Genomic DNA, 18,621 nt, shown 5'->3' with positions numbered 1-18,621 from the left:
AAGTTGATACTTGTCTAATGTTAGCTAGTGGCGGAATGCTAAGTGTGTGAACATATGTGACAGGCTGAAAGTTCAAAACTAAAATGAATGATTATATGCATGTCTTCCTAACTTTCGGCAACTTTGCATCAAATCTTGAGTTGTACTTTTTGGGCATTTGAACATGAAAGTCGCTTAGCCTAGCTAGCTGGTTAGCAGTGCTGCATCCCTCTCCTCCTCGAGTGTTTCCACAGCCTTTGTGGTCTTAAAAAAAAAAAAAAAACAACATTCACTGTTTCCCCTCACCTTCATTACTTGTATTTACCATACGCCATTCAAAGGCCGGACAGTTACAGCAGGGTTAAGTGGCTTACGCATAGCGGACACGTGCTGCAGTTTTAATCTGTGTAGTGTTGGGAAATTAGAGTGGCAGAGGGCTAATCCTGCTGCTCCGTTTTCACTCGAGGCCTCCCTTTTAAGTGGAAATGGTGTTTGACTAGATGCAGTTGTAAAATAAACGTTTCGTTTGTATGCTTGTGGAGGGGAAAAAAGGTAGTAGTTCACTTTTGTCACATGATAATGTGTCGAACATTATTTTTGGAGGTGGATTTGAGTTTTGTTTTGGAATATAATGAGGTGTATGCGTCCGGTGGCATGGAACGCTCTGCACTTTAATCCACTTGGTGAGAACGCTTTGCATGATTTCCTGTGCGAACAACTCGCGGCATTGTCGTGTTTGTGGTGTCGACGGCTATTGCTTTTTTTTTTTTTTTTTTTGCATCCTGAAGAGGAATGGTGCCTCACCAGGGCTAAGGGATGCTAAAGCCCGGTCAGAAATCTGTCTAGCGCCAGTTAAGACCCTCTTACATTTTCTTACATATTCCAAAATGTATTTTTTAATTACTTCCTCAGCCCGCTTGCGTATCGGCAGAGAACAATTCCTGGGGCTGTGCATCATCCTCAAGTGATTGCTCCAAATATGTCTGCTTTCTTTCCCTGTTGTTTCTCTGCAACACTAAAAATGTTCACGTTGCATGTCATTTTGACTTTTCATTATAAAATGAAGAGGAAAAAAAAGTGATCATTTTTCCAAACGCACTAACATTGCTGCAGATGCCACACACCACGTTGTGTGGAAATAATTTGGTGAGATGGAGGCGAGCCAGGAAGAAAATTGCATGAAAGAGAGAATGTCTAAAGTTTGGCATCATTTTGCAGTGAAAAAAAAGATGAAGTGCAATGTGTCTACCGTAAAGCAGGATTGTCCACGCTCACCGACACAGGGAGAAGTTAATGTCACTGTTTATTTGCTGACACTCATGTCACTCACCAGACCAGCTGCTACACACACTCAGCCACAGATACAACAGTGATGAATGTGAGTTTGGCACCCCAAGTGAAACAAAACCACGCGGGTTAAATAATGCAAAATGGCTTTTCACCCAATTAGTTGATTGGAGAATCAAATAATGGATTCTTTAGATATTTGCTAGCTGCAGCGAGTGAGATTGTGTATCCCCAAAAACTTTTCTAGTTTTTTTTTTAATGGTTAATCCATTTTGGTGTTGACTCTGGTTTTAACTTCAACTCACTTAACGTATGAGGAAGGACATGCACGTTTTGGATGACTAGTGCGCGAGGTGGCCAAAGTGTCTCTCTTGTAATGTCAACGTGTCGTCCCATCAGGCTCACAAGAGGACATCCACCAAGAAGGAAACAAAGGAGAAGCGCGAGAGCAACGAGGAGAGCAAGGAGAACCTGAAGACCAACAAGTCGGACGACTCTGGAGAGGAGAAGAACGGAGACGACGACTCCCAGAAGAACGGCCAGAAGAAAAAAGGTACAATTGGTCATTTTTTTTCGGGGGAGGGGGTCCAAATTTGGAAGCTTATTCGGTAAGCAACACTCTGATCAAATACCAAATGACATCATTCTCGATGGCGGGTTTCACTTTTCTGGTGCGCTGTGGTTAACCGCAGACTGTCAAGCCGACTTCCTGTTCCGCCATGTTGTCCGTCTTCCGTCTCATTCGGGTGCATGCTCAATTTTTAGGCCAACGCTGCGCCACGTCACTTGAAAGTAGCTGTGTCATTTCCCCGTGCGCTGTCGCTCAAACAACACTTGTTTGTCCTCGTACTCAAGGCACGCTAAAGCAGATCTTTCATGCCCCCTGTTGGCCGGCAGAGTTATTGCAACTGACAATGGGCATTTCAGTCATTTGTCTTCAAATTGATTTCTTCCAAATAAAGGCTTTAGGTTATATGGATTACTTTATAATGTTGTTTTGATTGGCTTAGCTGGAATGGAGCCGTCACTTGAACATGGGTGACAAAGAGTCCAAGCTATTACCCCCAAAAGTGCCTCTTTTATTTTTGAGTTAGTCAGTAATTGTTCATTTGTCTTACACGACCTGTGTGACCACAAACAGGAAACAAACAGAAGTGGGTCCCCCTGATGATCGAGGGGCCCCGGGAGCGCTCGGCCTCCCGGAATAACAGCAGGCAGAACGAAAATCCCCGCCTGCCCCCCAACGCCAGGAACGACCTCCGAGGTAAGCGCCGGGCCGTGAAATTGAGCCGGCGGGGAAGTTGACCACCGGATGACTGTGGAACTGTCGTCGCAGACTGGCACAGTCACAAGTACGAGCGGGAGTGGCGCGACGACCACGACGAGGTGTCCAGTGTCAAGAGCGAGGGGGCGCCGTTCCGCGGCGGCTTCCGGGGGCGCGGCCGAGGAAGAGGCCGGGGACGAGGACGAGGACGAGGCAGAGGTACAACGAAGGCAGACGCAAAGATTGAAATAGTTTTTATAACAACCAGTTTGCTGACCTCCTACATTTTTACCGTTGCTTCTTTTCTTAGCTTGTGTGCTTTATGTCGTCCAAAACAAGTAACTTTTTTTCTCTCTCTCTCTCTCTATTCATGCCTCATTTTTATGCTTGGCACAAAAGACTTCAGAGCGGCAATAGTCTCTTGAAACAGCGACTTTAACGATGTAACATTATCATGGATTTGGATGGAACGAGCGAAAATTGAATTTTTGTTTGACGACAATTGCAGATGTGCTGCAGACATGATGAGCTATTCATGTCTCTTCTCTGACTACAAATCAATGGAGACAACTTTCACAACTCTGATCTCAGCATTGAAGCTTCAACAAACAAAAGTTACAATTTCTTTTTTTTCACCAAAAGCAAGTGTGCCAAACTTGCAACAGTTGCGCACTTCAATTAGGACTGAACAATTCTTGAAATTTATATTGACACCGCAAAGGCCACAATTGGGAAAAAACCAAAACAAAACAACAACAACTCTACTCCTTGGTGGCCTGAATGTATCGCAGCAGGTTCTGTTTGTTTTTTTCTTTTTCTTTTCAAATGACAGAACCCCGAGAATGTGATTTCTCAGCACCTTTTGGTGTCCCCTCAGGCCACTACGACTACCACCAAGGCTACAAGTCGTACGACATGAAAGACGGACCCTACGGACAGAAATTCAGCAACTCGGTCACCTACTACTACGACAACATCAGCAGCAGCGACCTGTACTCGGTGGACCAGGACCTGCTCAAGGACTACATCAAGAGGCAGATGTAAGCCGGGACCGAGCGCTCGACACTTTTGGCGGCGCCGCAGCAGCGCAAGTGATGATGAGCTTTTCATGTCTCTTCTCTGATGAAAACGCAATGGAGAGAACTTGTTCAACTCTGATTTGATGCATTTCGTTTGGAGAGCAAGCGGCAGAGTTTCAGCTTTGATGAGTATTTTCTTTTGGCTTCTGTTTTTTTTTTTTTTCCCTGCCGTAGTGAGTACTACTTCAGCCTGGACAACTTGGAACGCGACTTCTTCCTGCGCAGGAAGATGGATCAGGAAGGCTTCCTGCCCATCGGACTCATCGCCAGCTTCCACAGAGTGCAGGCCCTCACCACCGACGTCAACATCATTCTGGAAGTACGGACGCTTGTTCGCCTCTGTCGCCGTTGCTTTCGCCCCTGAAGATTTTAATCGGTGACACGCTGAAGACCTGATGAGATGGTCATGTCTCTTCTCTGACATCACTGGAGAGAACTCTCACAACTCTGATCTCAGCACGGAAAACAAAAATGGCAATTTGTAAAAAGCAAAGCAAAGCAGAGCTGGGCGTGGCCTAAGCGCCAGCGCGTTCCGTCCTCCATATTTAATCCATCACGTGGTCCCGGTCCGTACCTCGTCGGCGACACTGTTGTATTTTTGATTTATTCCTTACTTGGCTGCGTGTCGGGAGTGCGGCAGACGGCAAATAGGCCATGGCCAGCTCGGGTAAAAAGATGTCGCATCGCCCGTGTAACGCGCCTCCCTCGCTCCCGGCAGGCTCTGAAGGACAGCAAGGAAGTGGAAGTGATTGACATGAAGATCCGTCGCAAGGTGGAGCCCGAGAAGTGGCCCCTGCCTGGCCTGAGCGTGCCAAACCACACCGACTTCTCCCAACTCATCAACTGCCCCGAGTTCGTCCCCAGGCAGCCCGCCGAGGAGCGCGCGGGTGAGGATGCCCGCCACCGCGTCATCGCTCGTTATTACCTCAATAACTCCCCTAGCGGATTTGGATTCACATTTGAGTTATTGTTGTTGGGTCAGCGTGTAGCTTATGTGAGACGCTCCCATTAGGAAGAATAAGCAAGCTAATGGCGAAACGTGCTGGAAATGGATGAATGATGGTCATTGTCTTTCAGGGTCCCTCAGGGCCACGACCCCGACGCAACGCCCGCCCAAGGCCGAATCGGACACGCCCTCCAACCTGAAGACGATGCCCAAGGGCCTCTCCGCCAGCCTCCCCGACCTCGACTCAGAGTCCTGGATCGAGGTCAAGAAGAGGCCCAGACCTTCGCCGGCCAGACCCAAGGTCAGCCCAGAGAAGGTGACCTCATCATTCTTTCATTCATTCCTACTTTGCTTAACATGGACCACATGAGGCCATCTTTGTCCTTGTTTTTTTTTTTTTTGCTCAACTTTGCTCAACATTCCGTCGTTTGTTCGATGTTGTCGCGCCACCTCACCGCCATCCTCATTTTCCCCCTCCTGCTCGATCGCGGTCGTGCGCTAACGCAGGCGCCCTCCTCGCAGCCGCAGCGGGAAAAAGACGACGCCAGCCGTTCGCCGCTGCCTCAGTCCGGCTCCTCGCCCTCTCCCGCCATCCCCGCAAACAAGGTACAACACTCGATCGGCTAGCTTTGCGTCGCGTACCATTTAAAAACCTTCCAATGAGTATTTTCAGTTGAAACGTTGCTATCATAAGAAGACGACACCCTTCAAAAGAAATGAACGGGCCGGCAGTTGTCTGATCAGAGTTTGCGCTCATTTGTGCAACGCGCGAATGTAGGAGGGCGGCGAGCAGGACGAGCCCGAGGAGCTGGACTTCATGTTCGACGAGGAGATGGAGCAGATGGACGGGCGGCGCAACACCTTCACCGACTGGTCGGACGAGGACTCTGACGGCGAGATCGACGACCGCGACGTCAACAAGATCCTGATCGTGACGCAGACGCCGCCCTACCTGCGCAAGCACCCCGGCGGCGACCGCACGGGCCACCACACCTCGCGCGCCAAGCTCTCCAGCGAGCTGGTCAAGGTGATCAACGACGGCCTCTTCTACTACGAGCAGGACCTGTGGGACGACACGTACGAGCCCGAGTACGCCACCATCAAGGTGAGGCCGTTCAACACCTCGGCATCTTGTCCGCGACGAAGCCACCGTACGTGTTCCAGAAACGTTCAAGCGTGGAATCAATTTGCTTTGCGAGGGCGCACATTTGCGAAACTGCTCACGTGCTTCAAACGAACTGTCAACGGTTCTTGTCTCTTATGTTGAAAAGTCTTCTAGTCTTGGAGCAAAGTTCCCCCCCCCCAGAAGCGAGCGAAAATGTGTTTTTATTGGTCTGCTTGTGTGCTGCGTTCGAGTCAAAGCCGGGTCAAGCAAGCTTCTGAGCGCTTCCGCGTTGTTGTCGCCGCATTGGAGACGTTTCTGTCCCCAGAAAAGTCCCAACGCCGTAGCGGAACGATTCTCCTTGGTTTTTGAGCGGTTTCTGGATGCAGGAACAGAGACTTTTGTTTTGGGCCGCTTCGCTTTTGTTGTCGGGCTCTTTTGTGAGGCCTCCACGTGCTGGTCCAGCGCCGCGTGGAACAGTTTGCTTGAGTCAATAAAGCGCACGGCCGAGGCCGCGGCGCACCGGGTGCCGGCGGCCGTTCGGGCAAAGATGGACGCTCAACAAGCCCAAGCCGCTTGCGGCGGCGCATCGAGCGTGAGTTTTTCTTGATGTTTGCGTGCCGGGCTATTGTCGTCGTCGTGGAAGCTTCGTGTTTGAGTGCGGACGCGCGCTCGGCCGGCCGGGCGGCGGCGGCTTCGGCTCCAGTCCGCGCCGGGCGACAACATGAAGGTGAAGCGAGCGTTTCTGGCAGCCGTGTTATTTTGCTGCGTCTCCATCGGCAGACTGCGGCACCTCAGGTCGGTTTTGTGTTGCCGCACGCGTGGTCCCGATGGCCGCCTGCGCATTCTTTCTCTTTTCTTTTCCGTGACACTGCGGCTGAAATTAGATGTGTGGTCATTTATCCACCGCTCTGGAATTTAGGAGTTGTGATCTCGCGTGCGCCAAAAGTAGGAAAATGGCAAAGTTGGGACACTTTCATTTAGGGGTGTGCTCACTTTTGTTGTCAGTTTAGGATAATATTAATGGCCGTGTCATTTGAAGGGAAAAGTAAATGTATGCTGTACATCCTCAATGACATTGTGGCAAAGAGTCATTTATTTCTTCAGTGTTGTCCTGTGAAAAATGGCATCCACATTGATAAGTGAATGAATTATGAAAACCCTATTTTCAGAGTATGGTACGTTAATTAATGTTATGCATGCGTAGTAGTTCTAAGTTTGAGAGAAATGAAAGACATTAAGTAAATGTGCAGGCGAGGTGCTAATAATGAGCAATTAGAACTTGGACACCTTCATTAATGCTCCATTTCTTGGCATCTGTCGCTGCTCCTCAGAAAGCGGGACGTCATGCTTTTCATTTTTCTTCCGCAGCAAGAGGTGGAGAACTTCAAGAAGGTTCACCTGATCAGCCGCGAACAATTTGACTGCCTGACCCCCGAGCCCCCCGTCGACCCCAACCAGGAAGTGCCCCCCGGGCCCCCGCAACCCCAGCAGAGTAAGGACTCGTTTCAATGCGTGAACAAAATGCCTGCGTTTGTCGCGAGCACAGTAGAAGGCAGAATAATCATCCCAAGCAGGGTAGATGCATACCGAAAATCATAACAATCAGTCAAAGCAGATTGTCAAAAATGTGACGGATCCCAAACATGACGAGAACCATACTGGTGCGTTGATTGCCCTTATCAGGTGGAGTCTTTTCAAGATGACGTGTGTGCGTGAGCATTTGTGATCTCAAATAGCGGAAGAGGTTTAACAATTCCGATAGTGAATACTCACCTTGTGATGATCTTTTAGCTTTGGGAAGACAATTGCTTTAATGTGACCCCATCGTGGTTCTGTGCGTACCCTCGCCTAAGTGGACTCAAGCCCCTTTTGTCCTCAGTCCCCACAGACGCCTTGGCGAACAAACTCTTCGGCGCCCCCGAGCCCTCGTCGATAGCGCGGTCGCTCCCGACGACGGTGCCCGAGTCGCCCAACTACCGCAGTGCCCGCACGCCCCGCACGCCGCGCACACCTCACCGGAAGGACGCCGCCATGACGCCGCGCTTCTACCCCGTGGTCAAGGAAAGTCGGCCCGTGGACGCCAAGGTGAGACGCGGGGAGCTCCGCCGGCGCCGGCCCGAATGGGGACTTTTCTGTCAACGCGCTTGTTTGATTGCGTTGCCGCCAGACCCCGAGGAAGCGCAAGACCCGCCACAGCTCCAACCCGCCCATGGAGTGCCACGTGGGCTGGGTGATGGATTCCAGAGAGCATCGCTCCAGAACCGCCTCCGTCAGGTGAGTCCGCCGCCGCGCCCTGCCAACGCGCACTTGACGTTGCGACGGCGGCCCCGTCGGGTCCGGCTAACTGTGGCCGCGGGCCCCCCCTCGCCAGCTCCAACGCCAGCCCGTCGGAGGGCACCCCCGCCCTGGGCAACCTGGGCTGCACGCCGCAGTCCCTGCCCAAGTTCCAGCATCCCTCCCACGAGCTGCTCAAGGAGAACGGCTTCACGCAACACGTCTACCACAAGTACCGCCGGCGCTGCCTGAACGGTAAACGCGACTCGATCGGCGCTCTGGCCGTGTCACGGGCTGAAACCTAACGACCGGCATTCAATGGCAGAGCGCAAGCGGCTGGGAATCGGCCAGTCCCAGGAGATGAACACGCTCTTCCGCTTCTGGTCCTTCTTCCTGCGGGATCATTTCAACAGGAAGATGTACGAGGAATTCCGCCAGCTGGTGGTGGAAGACGGAAAAGAAGGATACAGGTGAGAGGGCCCAGGACGCCAAACGCATGCGCCGATGACTCGGCTCTGGCCTGACTGGCCGACGTTGGTCTTCCAGGTACGGTTTGGAGTGCCTGTTTAGGTACTACAGCTACGGTTTGGAGAAGAAGTTCCGGCCGGATATCTTCAAGGACTTCCAGGAGGAGACCATGAAAGACTACGAGGCCGGTGAGACGATAAGCCGATGCCGAGTCATTCTCCACCAGAGGTCACCGACCGACGCCTAGCGATGAATGCCACCTTGAGTAGTGTGGCGGTGGTCGTCGTTATTATTCAGAATTCATCTGTGGAGACGCTGATCATGGTTCTCGCAATAACTAGGAAATGCCGTTTCTATACATCTCTGCCAGTGTTTACATGATCAAATGAGCACTTCCACGGCGTTCCTAGGAAATCACAATGCGCGACTGGTGAGCTACGTTGGAGCAATAGATGTCTGTGGAACTAACCAACCTGGTTACTTACCGCATCTGCTTGTGTCGTGTTTACAAAGTAGTCTCGTTAGCAATCTGTGCCAAGGAGGGGGTGGGGGGAAAAAAGACCACCGTGATTGGAATAGGAAAAGATTATTCGTGAACAAATGAGCAGTGCGTAATTTTTAGTCACAATGTCGCCGCTTTTTACAACCGATCGCCAAATATGCGAACCAGCGGCCGGCCGATCCGTTATAGCCGACGGTCGGAAAGTTGAGTTGAATCACGCCGTTGAGTTTGTTTCTGGATTTTGCAGGTCAGCTGTACGGACTGGAGAAATTCTGGGCCTTCCTCAAATATTCCAAAGCCAAGGCCTTGGAGATCGACCCCAAGCTGCAGGAGTGTCTCAGCAAGTTCAAGCGACTGGAGGACTTCCGAATTGACGTGAGTGAAACAGTCCTGACGCCCGGTCGAGGTCAAAGACTCCAAATGTGCTACTGACTTGCATCACTACTTTGCTTTGTCCTTTTTTTTTTTTTGATTCATCCTTCCAGCACTAACTAGTTAGCGTTTGTATCGCGCGAGCCTTTTTCACCACGGAGTGGTTCGTGTGACGATGGTAACTGTAGTCGCTGTGGTAAAATGATTTGGCTTCATCCTGCTCGTGCGATCTTGCTAAAGTGTGGGTCTTGTCTCCCGCTGCCCGCAGCCGCCGATGGAGGAAGGAGGCCGCCGGAGGCACTCGTCCAGCGGGGACGGCCGGCGCCGGCACCCCTCGCACCCCTCCAGTCGGCCCCACAGCCAGAACAGCTCCGGCTCCAGCCCCGTGGCCGCCGCCGCCGCCGCCGTTGCCAAGGACGACGCCAAACCCGTCGCCAAGACGCTCAAGTAAAAACGCAAGCGGGGCCCACACACGGATATCAAGTCACATGCCGCCAGTTCTGGGGGGCGGGGGGGGCCGCCCCATAAGCTCTCCTTTGACGCATCACTATTTTTTTTTTTTTTTTTTTTTTTTTTTTAAGCTTGAGGAATGAGGAAGAAAATAATGTGCTTGACGTATGAGTTTAAGTTTTGGAGATTTTTTTTTTTCTTTTCTTAATGAGGCAAGCAAGCAACGAGGTGTCAAACACGTTTTTTCTTTGCAGATAATTGCCAGTCCACTAGGTGGATTTTTCTTTTCTTTTTTTCTTTTTTTTTTTTTGCGGTTATTTAACCATCCGCTATTTTTGTTTCCTTCCCTTGAGAGATTTTTTTTTAAATTATTATTTTTTTTGTGGCGGGGAGGTGGCGTGGCAGCATCCAGAGACAATTTCCCGACGAGCACGTGCAACGACGACGACGGCCCTGCTGACATGCGAGCGGACCAATGCGCCTTCAAAAAAATGTTTGATTTGCTGGATTTTTTGCTGGAGGAGGAAAAGCCCCAAATGCTTCAAAAAGAATTGAAGAGGAAGAGAAACACAGTTGGTTTGAGAGTTGCCTTATTGTTAATGGTTTTGCCGTTTTTTTTTTCAGAGCACGTCTTGCCAAACTGCTTGAATTGTCTTCCAAGTGTCATTCGGGTCCTGTTACGAGTCGCGTGAGTCCCACCTTGGCTTTTGTCGTGTGGCTTTGTTCGTGCTTAAGCGCATCCGCGTTCCATTGGAAGAGATTCCCGGACCTTTGAGGGAGTGGGCGGGGCTTGCTGACTTTGTTTTCATGCGTCCCATCCATCTGCTTCATCCATCCGTCAAGGACTGGAAGAATCAATAATCCGGATTACTTGAAGAAGCAGGAAGTGACGCAGGTGCTCTGGCTGGTTATTTTTTGGGTTTGAGGAGGGGGTCCTCTTCCTGTTTGACCCTCCCACCCACGCACGCACGCACGCACGCACGCAGCTCCATGTCTGTGGCCAAGTTGGCTCCTTGTGGACGTCCTCCCATCAAAATGTAAATGTGAACTTGACCGATGAAGAGAACTTTTCGCCGGACGTATTTTTGCCTTACATGTGTACGTACTCATTAACATGTTAATGCTTCTGGATTTTTTTTTTTTTTTTGGTGGGGGGGGGGTAATTTTTCTGTTCCTTTTCCCTTTTGACGTCTGGAACATCGAATGTGTATTTAAAGCGACAAAAGGGAACCAAAAAAAGCTCAAGCAAATCTTGTTTCATGTTGAAATTTGTTAAATCTCCATTTGTTAAATTTCCTCCTCCCATTTTTTTCATCAATTGGCTCCTCCTCCACAGTTGGATTCAATTTTCTGGGAGGGAACATACAGTCTTAAAACAAATAGTCTACTTTTTTTTTGTTTTTGAGTCTTCCTGTCCCACGTTTAAAAAAGAAAAAAAAAAAAAAAAAGAGCCTTTTGTTTTTTGCGGTCTTATGTGGACGTCGCCCTAATGTTATCTTCCAATGCAAGCAGAGCTGGACTTTTTTTGTTTTTTTCCCCCCCTTCTTCAGGGAGGCTTGGATCAGTTTTTGGAGGCTCAAGATGGTTGCATCAGTGTTTTGTGGAGGCTTGAAAACAAATGAGAGCCGAAAGAGCGAAAAAAAAAAATGGATACAGAGATGAGAGAAAACTGTGGTTGGCTGCAATTGCGCTCACTCCTCCACCTGTCGGGACATTTGGAGCATTTCGGGGCCTTGTGGGAGTTGTCCACCCCCTCAAACAAACTCTAGGGGGTGCCACTCCCTCAACAGGAGTTGGCCGCAAACTGGCGGAGGGATGCCGAAGATGCAAAAAGAAAACGAGCCAGCAACGTGCGAGGAATATGGCTGCTTATGATGTCTGCAGACTGAACAGTACAAAATCATGTCATAAAGCCATATGAATATAACAAACAAAAAAAAACTGTATATGAAGCGTTGAAATTGTTCACTGCATCACTCAAATATCTTTAGGCTTGTCATGAGGAAAAAAAATGTGAAAACGCCCGGAAAAAAAATATAAAATGGAAAAAATGTAAACTACTTGAATGAGATCTTGTATTATAACATTTAATATTCACTATCCGCTTTGTAGGCTGATGTGATTGGCTATTATTAGTGTTATTTGTAATTTGTAGTAATTATGCTTTTTCCTTTAATTAAAAAAAAAAAAAAACACACAAAACAGACAAAAAAACCCTTCAAGAAACTTGCCTGCTGAGTCATCATTTCCAAACACACCGTGTCAAAATGAACATTTATTTGGAGACAAACACAGCTGGAGCAGCAAGTGGACATAAAATACACAAATGGTTCATCATAATTAAAATTTCAACATGTTTACACTTGTACAGTACACCAGTCTTTTTCCACCTCTTCCGATCAAAGTCGGCAACGTTCCGATTATCAGATGTCTCTTAGATATTATGGTGTGTTCCTTTAAGAGTAATTGGCTTTCCTCCCCAATTTGCTCGGAATGCAGTGAATTTGAACAATTTTGCTCCCTATCAAACTGCAAGGACCTTCCATTGTCAGATGTTTCTGAAAGATTACCCTGAGCGATTATCCTGTGGTGTGGAGTATTTTGCCTCCCCAATTTGCTGGTAAAACGGTCTGGAGAGACGATTGCAATTGTTAAAGCTGAGCTGTATACAGCTCAATTGGAGCATTTTTTTCTTCCTTCCGATTCTCGAATGCCTTTGAAAGATTATCCTGAGCGATTGTCCTGTGGTGCGGTGTGTCTTTTGAGAGTGGTTTTGAAATGCTCAAGAAACATTTTGGATACACGTATACCATTAATCTGGCCTAATTTGAACATTTTCCCTCCCCAGCGAATGTCTTGGGAAATTTTGAGATTGTCCTTCCATTGATTAGCCAATCATGAATGTCAAGCTTGGTTCAATATTTACGATGGCAACGTTGCATCCTTCCGATTATCGAATATATTTTTTTTCCCCCTCTGCTTAGAAAACTGTTGGGGCTGACAATCGTGAATATTAAACTTGTTCGATAGTTATGATAAGGTATAATGTTCTATTTCCTCCTCTTTGAATTTCCTGCGGCATCATGTTGCCCCACAGTTTAGTCTTGGTACTACAACAGGCTACGAGGCTAGACTCGCAATTGTACTGTGCTGCGTACACCACACGTGAGAAGAGCAAATATAGTCAAGCTTCTCGCAGCTACGAGGGTGCACGGCTGATTTCACAGGAAGTTACCAGAACCAAGCTGTGAATGGGCGTCAGTCAGTAAAAAAACAATTCTAGTGCAAAAACAATTACAACTAAAACTGATCAACAGGTTTTCCAAGAAAGAAAAAAAAAAAATCAAGACGGCTTGACGTGCGGTCATTGGCCCTTCGCGGGTGTGTCCGGGATGCTCTCGGTGAGCGGGGTGAGTCCGGTGAGCAAGGTGTGCCGTTCGTACTGCTTGGTCTGCCGGAACTTGGCGTCGGTGCCGTGCAGGCGGTCGAGCACGCCGAACACGCCGAAGCACTGGTTGAACCTTGAATAAGCGGTGTGGGTTAAAAGCTAGCTAGAGTGCCAACGGCGTACAACCACCCTTTGTGTTGAAAGCTCCACGCAAGACTGACCTGAGGTGGTGAAAGTCGTGGAACTCGGGCGAGGGCAGGAAGGGCAGGTGGTACCCGCAGTGGGAGATGGTAGTGCTGACCAGCGCCAGGCAGTACCACATGCACGTGCTGGACACATGCGAGCCCAGCAGCACCGGCCCGATCACCACCGGCAGCAGGTTGGAGAACTAATGGCGCAATAGAACACCACCTTAAGTCCAAGCGATCTGGATTTTGCTCTGTTCTAATTCCGCTTGTCTTTCCCACTATGCCATCGTCAACAGCAGGTTGAAACAATGCCAGCGGCTTATCATATGACTAGCGGGTTTGTAACAGAGAGACTGGAAGAGTCACAGAAAGGCAAAGAAGGAAATTGACCATGTGTTCCAGCGGGTGAGCGTAGGTGGCGACCACGCCAATGGGGGCGGTCCACTCGTGGTGCTGCTTGTGGAAGCGCTTGTAGAGGTTGGGATGATGGAACAGCCTGATGGGAAGACACAAAAATCAAAGTCTGCTTCGGAGCAAATCATGTTGTCATTTTTAACTTGAAAAAGGAAGGGCACTTTGTATCCCAGAAGACTCCCATTTTCTTTTGCATTTCAACATACAAGTTGGGAAATGAGTTACTTTAACCTTAGAAAAAAGGTCTACTTTGGAAAAAGAAAAAACAGCTCAGAAAAAAGTACAACTAAAAACGATAGAGTACATTGAAGATTCAATTGGCATCCAAATGTATTTGCAGCATTTTGTCGCAAAAAGAAATAGAAACTTTTTTTTCCCCCCATATCTGTTTTTTTTACTTACATTTTGCTTTTTAAAAACTACTAACAAAACAACACTATATTTGGATGTAGGCTTTTTTGTTCGACTTGTGCGCACCAGTCCAAATGACTGGATAAAAATGATTTTAAAAAATGTGTTGTTGTCAGAAGGCGGGCGTCTCCTACCTGTGCGAGTAGTAAAAGAGAACTTCCTCCAGGATGGAGAAGGCGGTGAGCTCAGCGAGGGCCCAGTGGAAGGTGGGCAGCTGGGGGCCGCAGGGGTCTCCTCTCCAGCGGGTCAGGTGGTAGGCGGCCACCACCACCGGCGCAGAGATGAACAGCTGGTTGAACAGCACCGTCTTCAAAGCGTGACGCAGCTTCTCTGGCTCCACCTATGCACACACAATCTTTCATTCAAACGCCCTTCGGAACCCATTTAAGCAATCGGATCATTATAGAGGACTCTCTGGAAAAATACAATAAAAAAAAAAATCACCTGATGGAAGTAAAACTCTATCATCAAAACTTACGAACAATGTGCAGTGTGCACATATTTATTTGTATGTTTTAACTTGCCGGGCCCTTATTTTATTCACATTTTTTATAATTGGCCAACTGTTATAAAATTTGGGGGATTATTTTAATTTAATTACTATTTATTTTTAAAAACATCTTAACCCAGCGGTTGCTCATTTTATTTGAGTGACTTTTCATTTTTTACAATATCTAAAAGTACCATATTTTTTAAACAACTTACTAAAACCTGTTTCATTGAATTGAACTATCCCTCTTTTTTTCCACAAACTACAGCCCCATTCTTGTTTTAATAACTATTATATTTAAAAAAAAAAGCATGCATTTGTTTTTCAAACAATGTAATGTATCCATTTTTTACATGGCCACGCCCCTTGTGAGGATGAGTGGTATTGTCGCCCCCTGTAGGAATGGAGTGTCACCACTTGTACTGCACTTGCAGAATTCCCCCCCCCCCCCGCCGCCCCCCCCCCTTTCTTCTTTGACAGCATCCTGTGCTAGTCGTGCTTCATTTGTAAAAGAAAAACAACTTGTTTTGATTCCCTCAACAAGTTCAACATTAACAGTGCAGGCAAGATCAACAAATACAAATTCAATCTATGCTCCGATAAGGCTTGGAGATGAACCTCCAGCATGCGTTATCAGCCGTCTATCATGGATGTTGGGCCGTTATCTCGCCGGCGTGTTCTACAAAGCAGCAGCTGCGATAGTCAAACACGAGAGAGACGGCGGAGGACTTTGACACGCCATGTGTACACACCAGGGAAATCTATCACAATATCAATGTGATTTGTTGTTGAATTTTGTATTAAACTCACTTTCATTTTTACAACAAAACCTTTACAATCTAATCCATTTGTATTATTTCACACATTTGATAACTTTCACAAAAATATGTTTTTGAATTTATGTAATGAAAAGAATTTTTTTTTCACTTTTCACTATTTTCAACTTTGCAGCCGTAATGACTGACTTTGTGAACCGTTGATGAAACCGCGAACTTTCTATTTTCTCGTTCTAAAATTCCCATTAAAAAAAGTACATGGTACGTTGCGCAACTTAAACGCGTCATTGATGCCGGCTAAAAATAAACTACCCGCGCAAGTTTATAACGAGGCTGACTCAACGGTGACGGGGTGCGCTTATCGGGAGGTTACAAGTGCTCCTAAAGAGCTTGCTGGAGCGCTCCCCCACCTGATCCAAAGCGATATGTGGCGATATGTGGCAGGCACTGTTGCATCAGACAGATTGTCTGGAAAGGCTTTCGGATGAGACATTGAAAGCCTACCGGGTTGTTCTTGTCGGCTTGGATGCGGTAGCGGGTGACGAAGGCCGGCTTCCCGGTGGTGTCCACCAGCAGCAGCAGAGCGTTGAACGCCCAGAACACCAGCGTGGGCACCAACATCGTGCCTGTGGACATCCGCAAAGCGATTTGGCAAAGTGACATGGCGCAAAAACAAACAGCGTTTCTTTTCCATCTATTACGCAACACAACCAAGGGCAATTGACTTTATGATCGGCACAGACATGACATCACGATTGCTTTTATAATACTTTGAATTCCTCCTCCAAAGATAACATCTGATTCAAGGATCATTTGTTTGCCGCGTCGTTTACATGCTTGCGTTGCAAAAAAATAACGCGAGCAATGCTCCTCACCCATGTAGAATAAAGCCTCGTCGTGGCCCTCAAACATCACGTAGAGTTTGGTCCACAAGTTCTGCCAAAAGTCTCCCGAAGCTCCCCAAAACTTCTGAAGATGCCTGCAAAAATGAAGGATCACTTTTAAGCGGTTCGGGGGGGGGGGGGGGGTGTGGAGAGTCCCCCTTGGGTACACGTGTCTCGGCAATGTGTCCCAATACTTTTGTCCATGCAGCAGAGAGCAAAAAGTCTTATTTTCTCTGCCGTAATTCGAAACTTGTCAGACAGAGCGGCGCACGATTAAGTAAGGAGGTCGCACCATGTCAGCGAATTACCGAACGCCGCCAGGAAGAGGATTCCGGAGCCAATGACAACGGCGGCTTTCTTGACGGAATCCCAAAGTCCTCCTGACGCCTCCTGCGGGGACGCAAAAAGCAACATGCCGGACAATGAACCGCTCAAAGCACTTCAATCTCAAATGAGGACATTTCCGCACGACACCTCGTCTCGTGGGCTACTTTACTTGGCCTGCCTGACTCCCCTGGCGTCTGGATTTGGGCCTGTTTTACTGCCGCTTCACTTTAAAAATTGAGAAGCGATGTGGGATCGGCACTCATCACTTACGATTATCACCCTTCTTTTTTATATTGATTCTCAAGATTTTGTCTTGCCCCAATGAGGACATTTAGAGCAGGGGATGGTGTTCATTTTGGTGAACAGTGGCTTTGTGAAGCCCTTTTGAGACTGAATATAAATAGACTTGATGTGGTTGTGCAACTCTTGTCTATTATTTAATGCAGCGGGGCTTCTCCCTGCAGGAAGAGTCCAAGCCGAGGCAGGAAAACTTATTTTGGCCGAGCTATTGTGTCGAAAACAACAAGAGCGTTGTTGTACGACAACTTGATCAATATGTTCATACGCATGAAGTCACACACACACACAAAAAAAAAAAACAAGGGTTATTGGGCTTTCCAAGGACATTTTCAGATGAACCTGAAATGCACCATAACTTTTACAGGGGAATTTCATTTGTAAGTTGCTGAATGTCCAACTCTTTCGTGTTTGAGGACCTTTTGTGCAACTCGCTGTTATCTAAAGAGCTTGAATGTCAAAAGATGTTTGATCCATGAAAATGTCAACATCCATTTCTATGCCTCTATGTGACTCCACGCCAAAAACTGGAGGATACAGTATTGGTCTTTGGGGCGTCGTTTCCGGATCGTTGCCTTTTAGTGACTCCTCCAGTCTCCAAGTTCACTCGTCTGAAGACAACCGCATTCTGGCCTGTTTTACCACCGCTTCTCCTCTCGTCACATTTTTGTTGACTAGTGTGTTAGTGGAATGATAAACAATGACACTACACTTTTTTTGAACACTTCCACACATAGAATTAAAAAGCAGTGATGAAACCCAACAAACCTGACAGTCCAGACAAGAAATGACATTAATGACTCACAATAGCCCACGTATGTGTGTGTGTGTGTGCATGTGACAAGAAGCGCTTACCTGCCTGCTGCTTGTTTGTGCTCCCCTCATGTCTGTAAACACCAACAAATAATAAGCAATGGTGCATTTTTCATTTTCAAATTAGAAAAAAAAAGTACAATCAGTACATGAATGCTAATATCGCCATTTGGGTTTTGTGCTTCATTGATCAAAGTGCACTTTACGTCAGAGGGATTTATTCCAAAATCCTGTTATAATCCATTTTACTGCACATTTTTCAAGTTGAATTCTTTTTTTCAGCCCCACTCACATTGCAGCTCATTAAAGATATTCAACAGTTCGTGTGAGTATACTCACGGGACACTTTATTAGGTACACCTATCATCTATGCGACTCTTTTTGCCGTTACAAAGATGCACACTAAGGTTGGAATTCACAATATGTTCATTTATTGGGGTGGAGTTTCCTCCATGCATCACACCAAGAGCTGCTTCTCACATTTTGACCGGATCATACATTCGGTAACGTGAATACACACCAACACTTTGATTTCGCCAGTAGTTGTTGTTTCGCCAGCATCACTTAAAAGAAGCTATACAGCTAATTCGAGTTATGTTTATTTAAATTTTTTTTAGAAAGAGAAAATGAATCAATAAAGCCTGTCAATGTATGATGTATGTGTGTGTGGTATTCTATTTTGTTTTTGTTATAACTAAATGTGACACAAATTCCAATTAATAGACTACATTTAGACTTCACATTAAAATGGATATGAAATTACTTTCACAGAAAAAATCCAAAGGAAGGCTAGGTTATCGAAGTGGGCACGTTTCGAAGTAGCTCACCTCAGTCGCGTGTTGTCGGTCCGCAGTTTTGTTGCAACTTGTCGTGTGCGTTGTAGTCAAGCGCAGCGCAGCCTGCTGAC

The 18,621-nt window shown here is 47.4% G+C and overlaps 2 protein-coding genes across 3 annotated transcripts in view; one reads left to right on the top strand and one right to left on the bottom strand.

Annotated features, from left to right (window-relative positions):
* larp1 (La ribonucleoprotein 1, translational regulator) overlaps positions 1-12,759 on the top strand; it is a 26,418-nt gene extending 13,659 nt beyond the window's left edge. The window contains exons 5-21 of one of the 2 annotated variants that reach the window (XM_086057473.1): positions 1,666-1,819; positions 2,408-2,530; positions 2,603-2,749; positions 3,408-3,570; positions 3,784-3,928; positions 4,328-4,496; positions 4,687-4,856; positions 5,063-5,161; positions 5,334-5,660; positions 7,029-7,152; positions 7,540-7,745; positions 7,828-7,934; positions 8,032-8,189; positions 8,260-8,404; positions 8,481-8,590; positions 9,152-9,279; positions 9,545-12,759. In XM_086057473.1, coding sequence (XP_085913599.1) covers positions 1,666-1,819; positions 2,408-2,530; positions 2,603-2,749; positions 3,408-3,570; positions 3,784-3,928; positions 4,328-4,496; positions 4,687-4,856; positions 5,063-5,161; positions 5,334-5,660; positions 7,029-7,152; positions 7,540-7,745; positions 7,828-7,934; positions 8,032-8,189; positions 8,260-8,404; positions 8,481-8,590; positions 9,152-9,279; positions 9,545-9,727 — 2,658 coding nt within the window. In that variant the 3' untranslated portion in view covers positions 9,728-12,759. Of the gene's footprint in view, positions 1-1,665; positions 1,820-2,407; positions 2,531-2,602; positions 2,750-3,407; positions 3,571-3,783; positions 3,929-4,327; positions 4,497-4,686; positions 4,872-5,062; positions 5,162-5,333; positions 5,661-7,028; positions 7,153-7,539; positions 7,746-7,827; positions 7,935-8,031; positions 8,190-8,259; positions 8,405-8,480; positions 8,591-9,151; positions 9,280-9,544 lie in introns of both variants that reach the window. The other variant, XM_086057472.1, reaches the window with a different exon arrangement.
* faxdc2 (fatty acid hydroxylase domain containing 2) lies at positions 11,989-18,621 on the bottom strand. Its single transcript, XM_086057489.1, has 9 exons — positions 18,542-18,621; positions 17,757-17,788; positions 16,570-16,667; positions 16,269-16,372; positions 15,898-16,019; positions 14,262-14,467; positions 13,693-13,798; positions 13,336-13,502; positions 11,989-13,247 (listed from the first exon to the last, which is right to left on the bottom strand). Exons 2-9 carry the CDS (start codon positions 17,784-17,786, stop codon positions 13,091-13,093), a joined length of 990 nt encoding a protein of 329 aa, XP_085913615.1. The 5' UTR covers positions 17,787-17,788; positions 18,542-18,621; the 3' UTR covers positions 11,989-13,090.

The sequence above is a fragment of the Filicampus tigris genome, chromosome 17 (genome assembly GCF_054856515.1).
Source record: "Filicampus tigris isolate MCC_2025a chromosome 17, RoL_Ftig_1.0, whole genome shotgun sequence".
Lineage (NCBI taxonomy): Eukaryota > Metazoa > Chordata > Actinopteri > Syngnathiformes > Syngnathidae > Filicampus > Filicampus tigris.
The sequence above is the reverse complement of the archived record's forward strand: the minus strand, read 5'-3'. Positions and strand labels throughout refer to the sequence as shown.

Excerpts from the sequence above, each read along its gene's own strand:
- faxdc2 (XM_086057489.1), bottom strand. The coding sequence starts at position 17,786 with ATGAGGGGAGCACAAACAAGCAGCAGGCAG. Across the intron at positions 16,373-16,569 it reads TTCGGTAATTCGCTGACATG|GCATCTTCAGAAGTTTTGGG; the intron begins GTGCGACCTCCT and ends TCATTTTTGCAG. Across the intron at positions 13,799-14,261 it reads CTCTTTTACTACTCGCACAG|GCTGTTCCATCATCCCAACC; the intron begins GTAGGAGACGCC and ends TCTTCCCATCAG.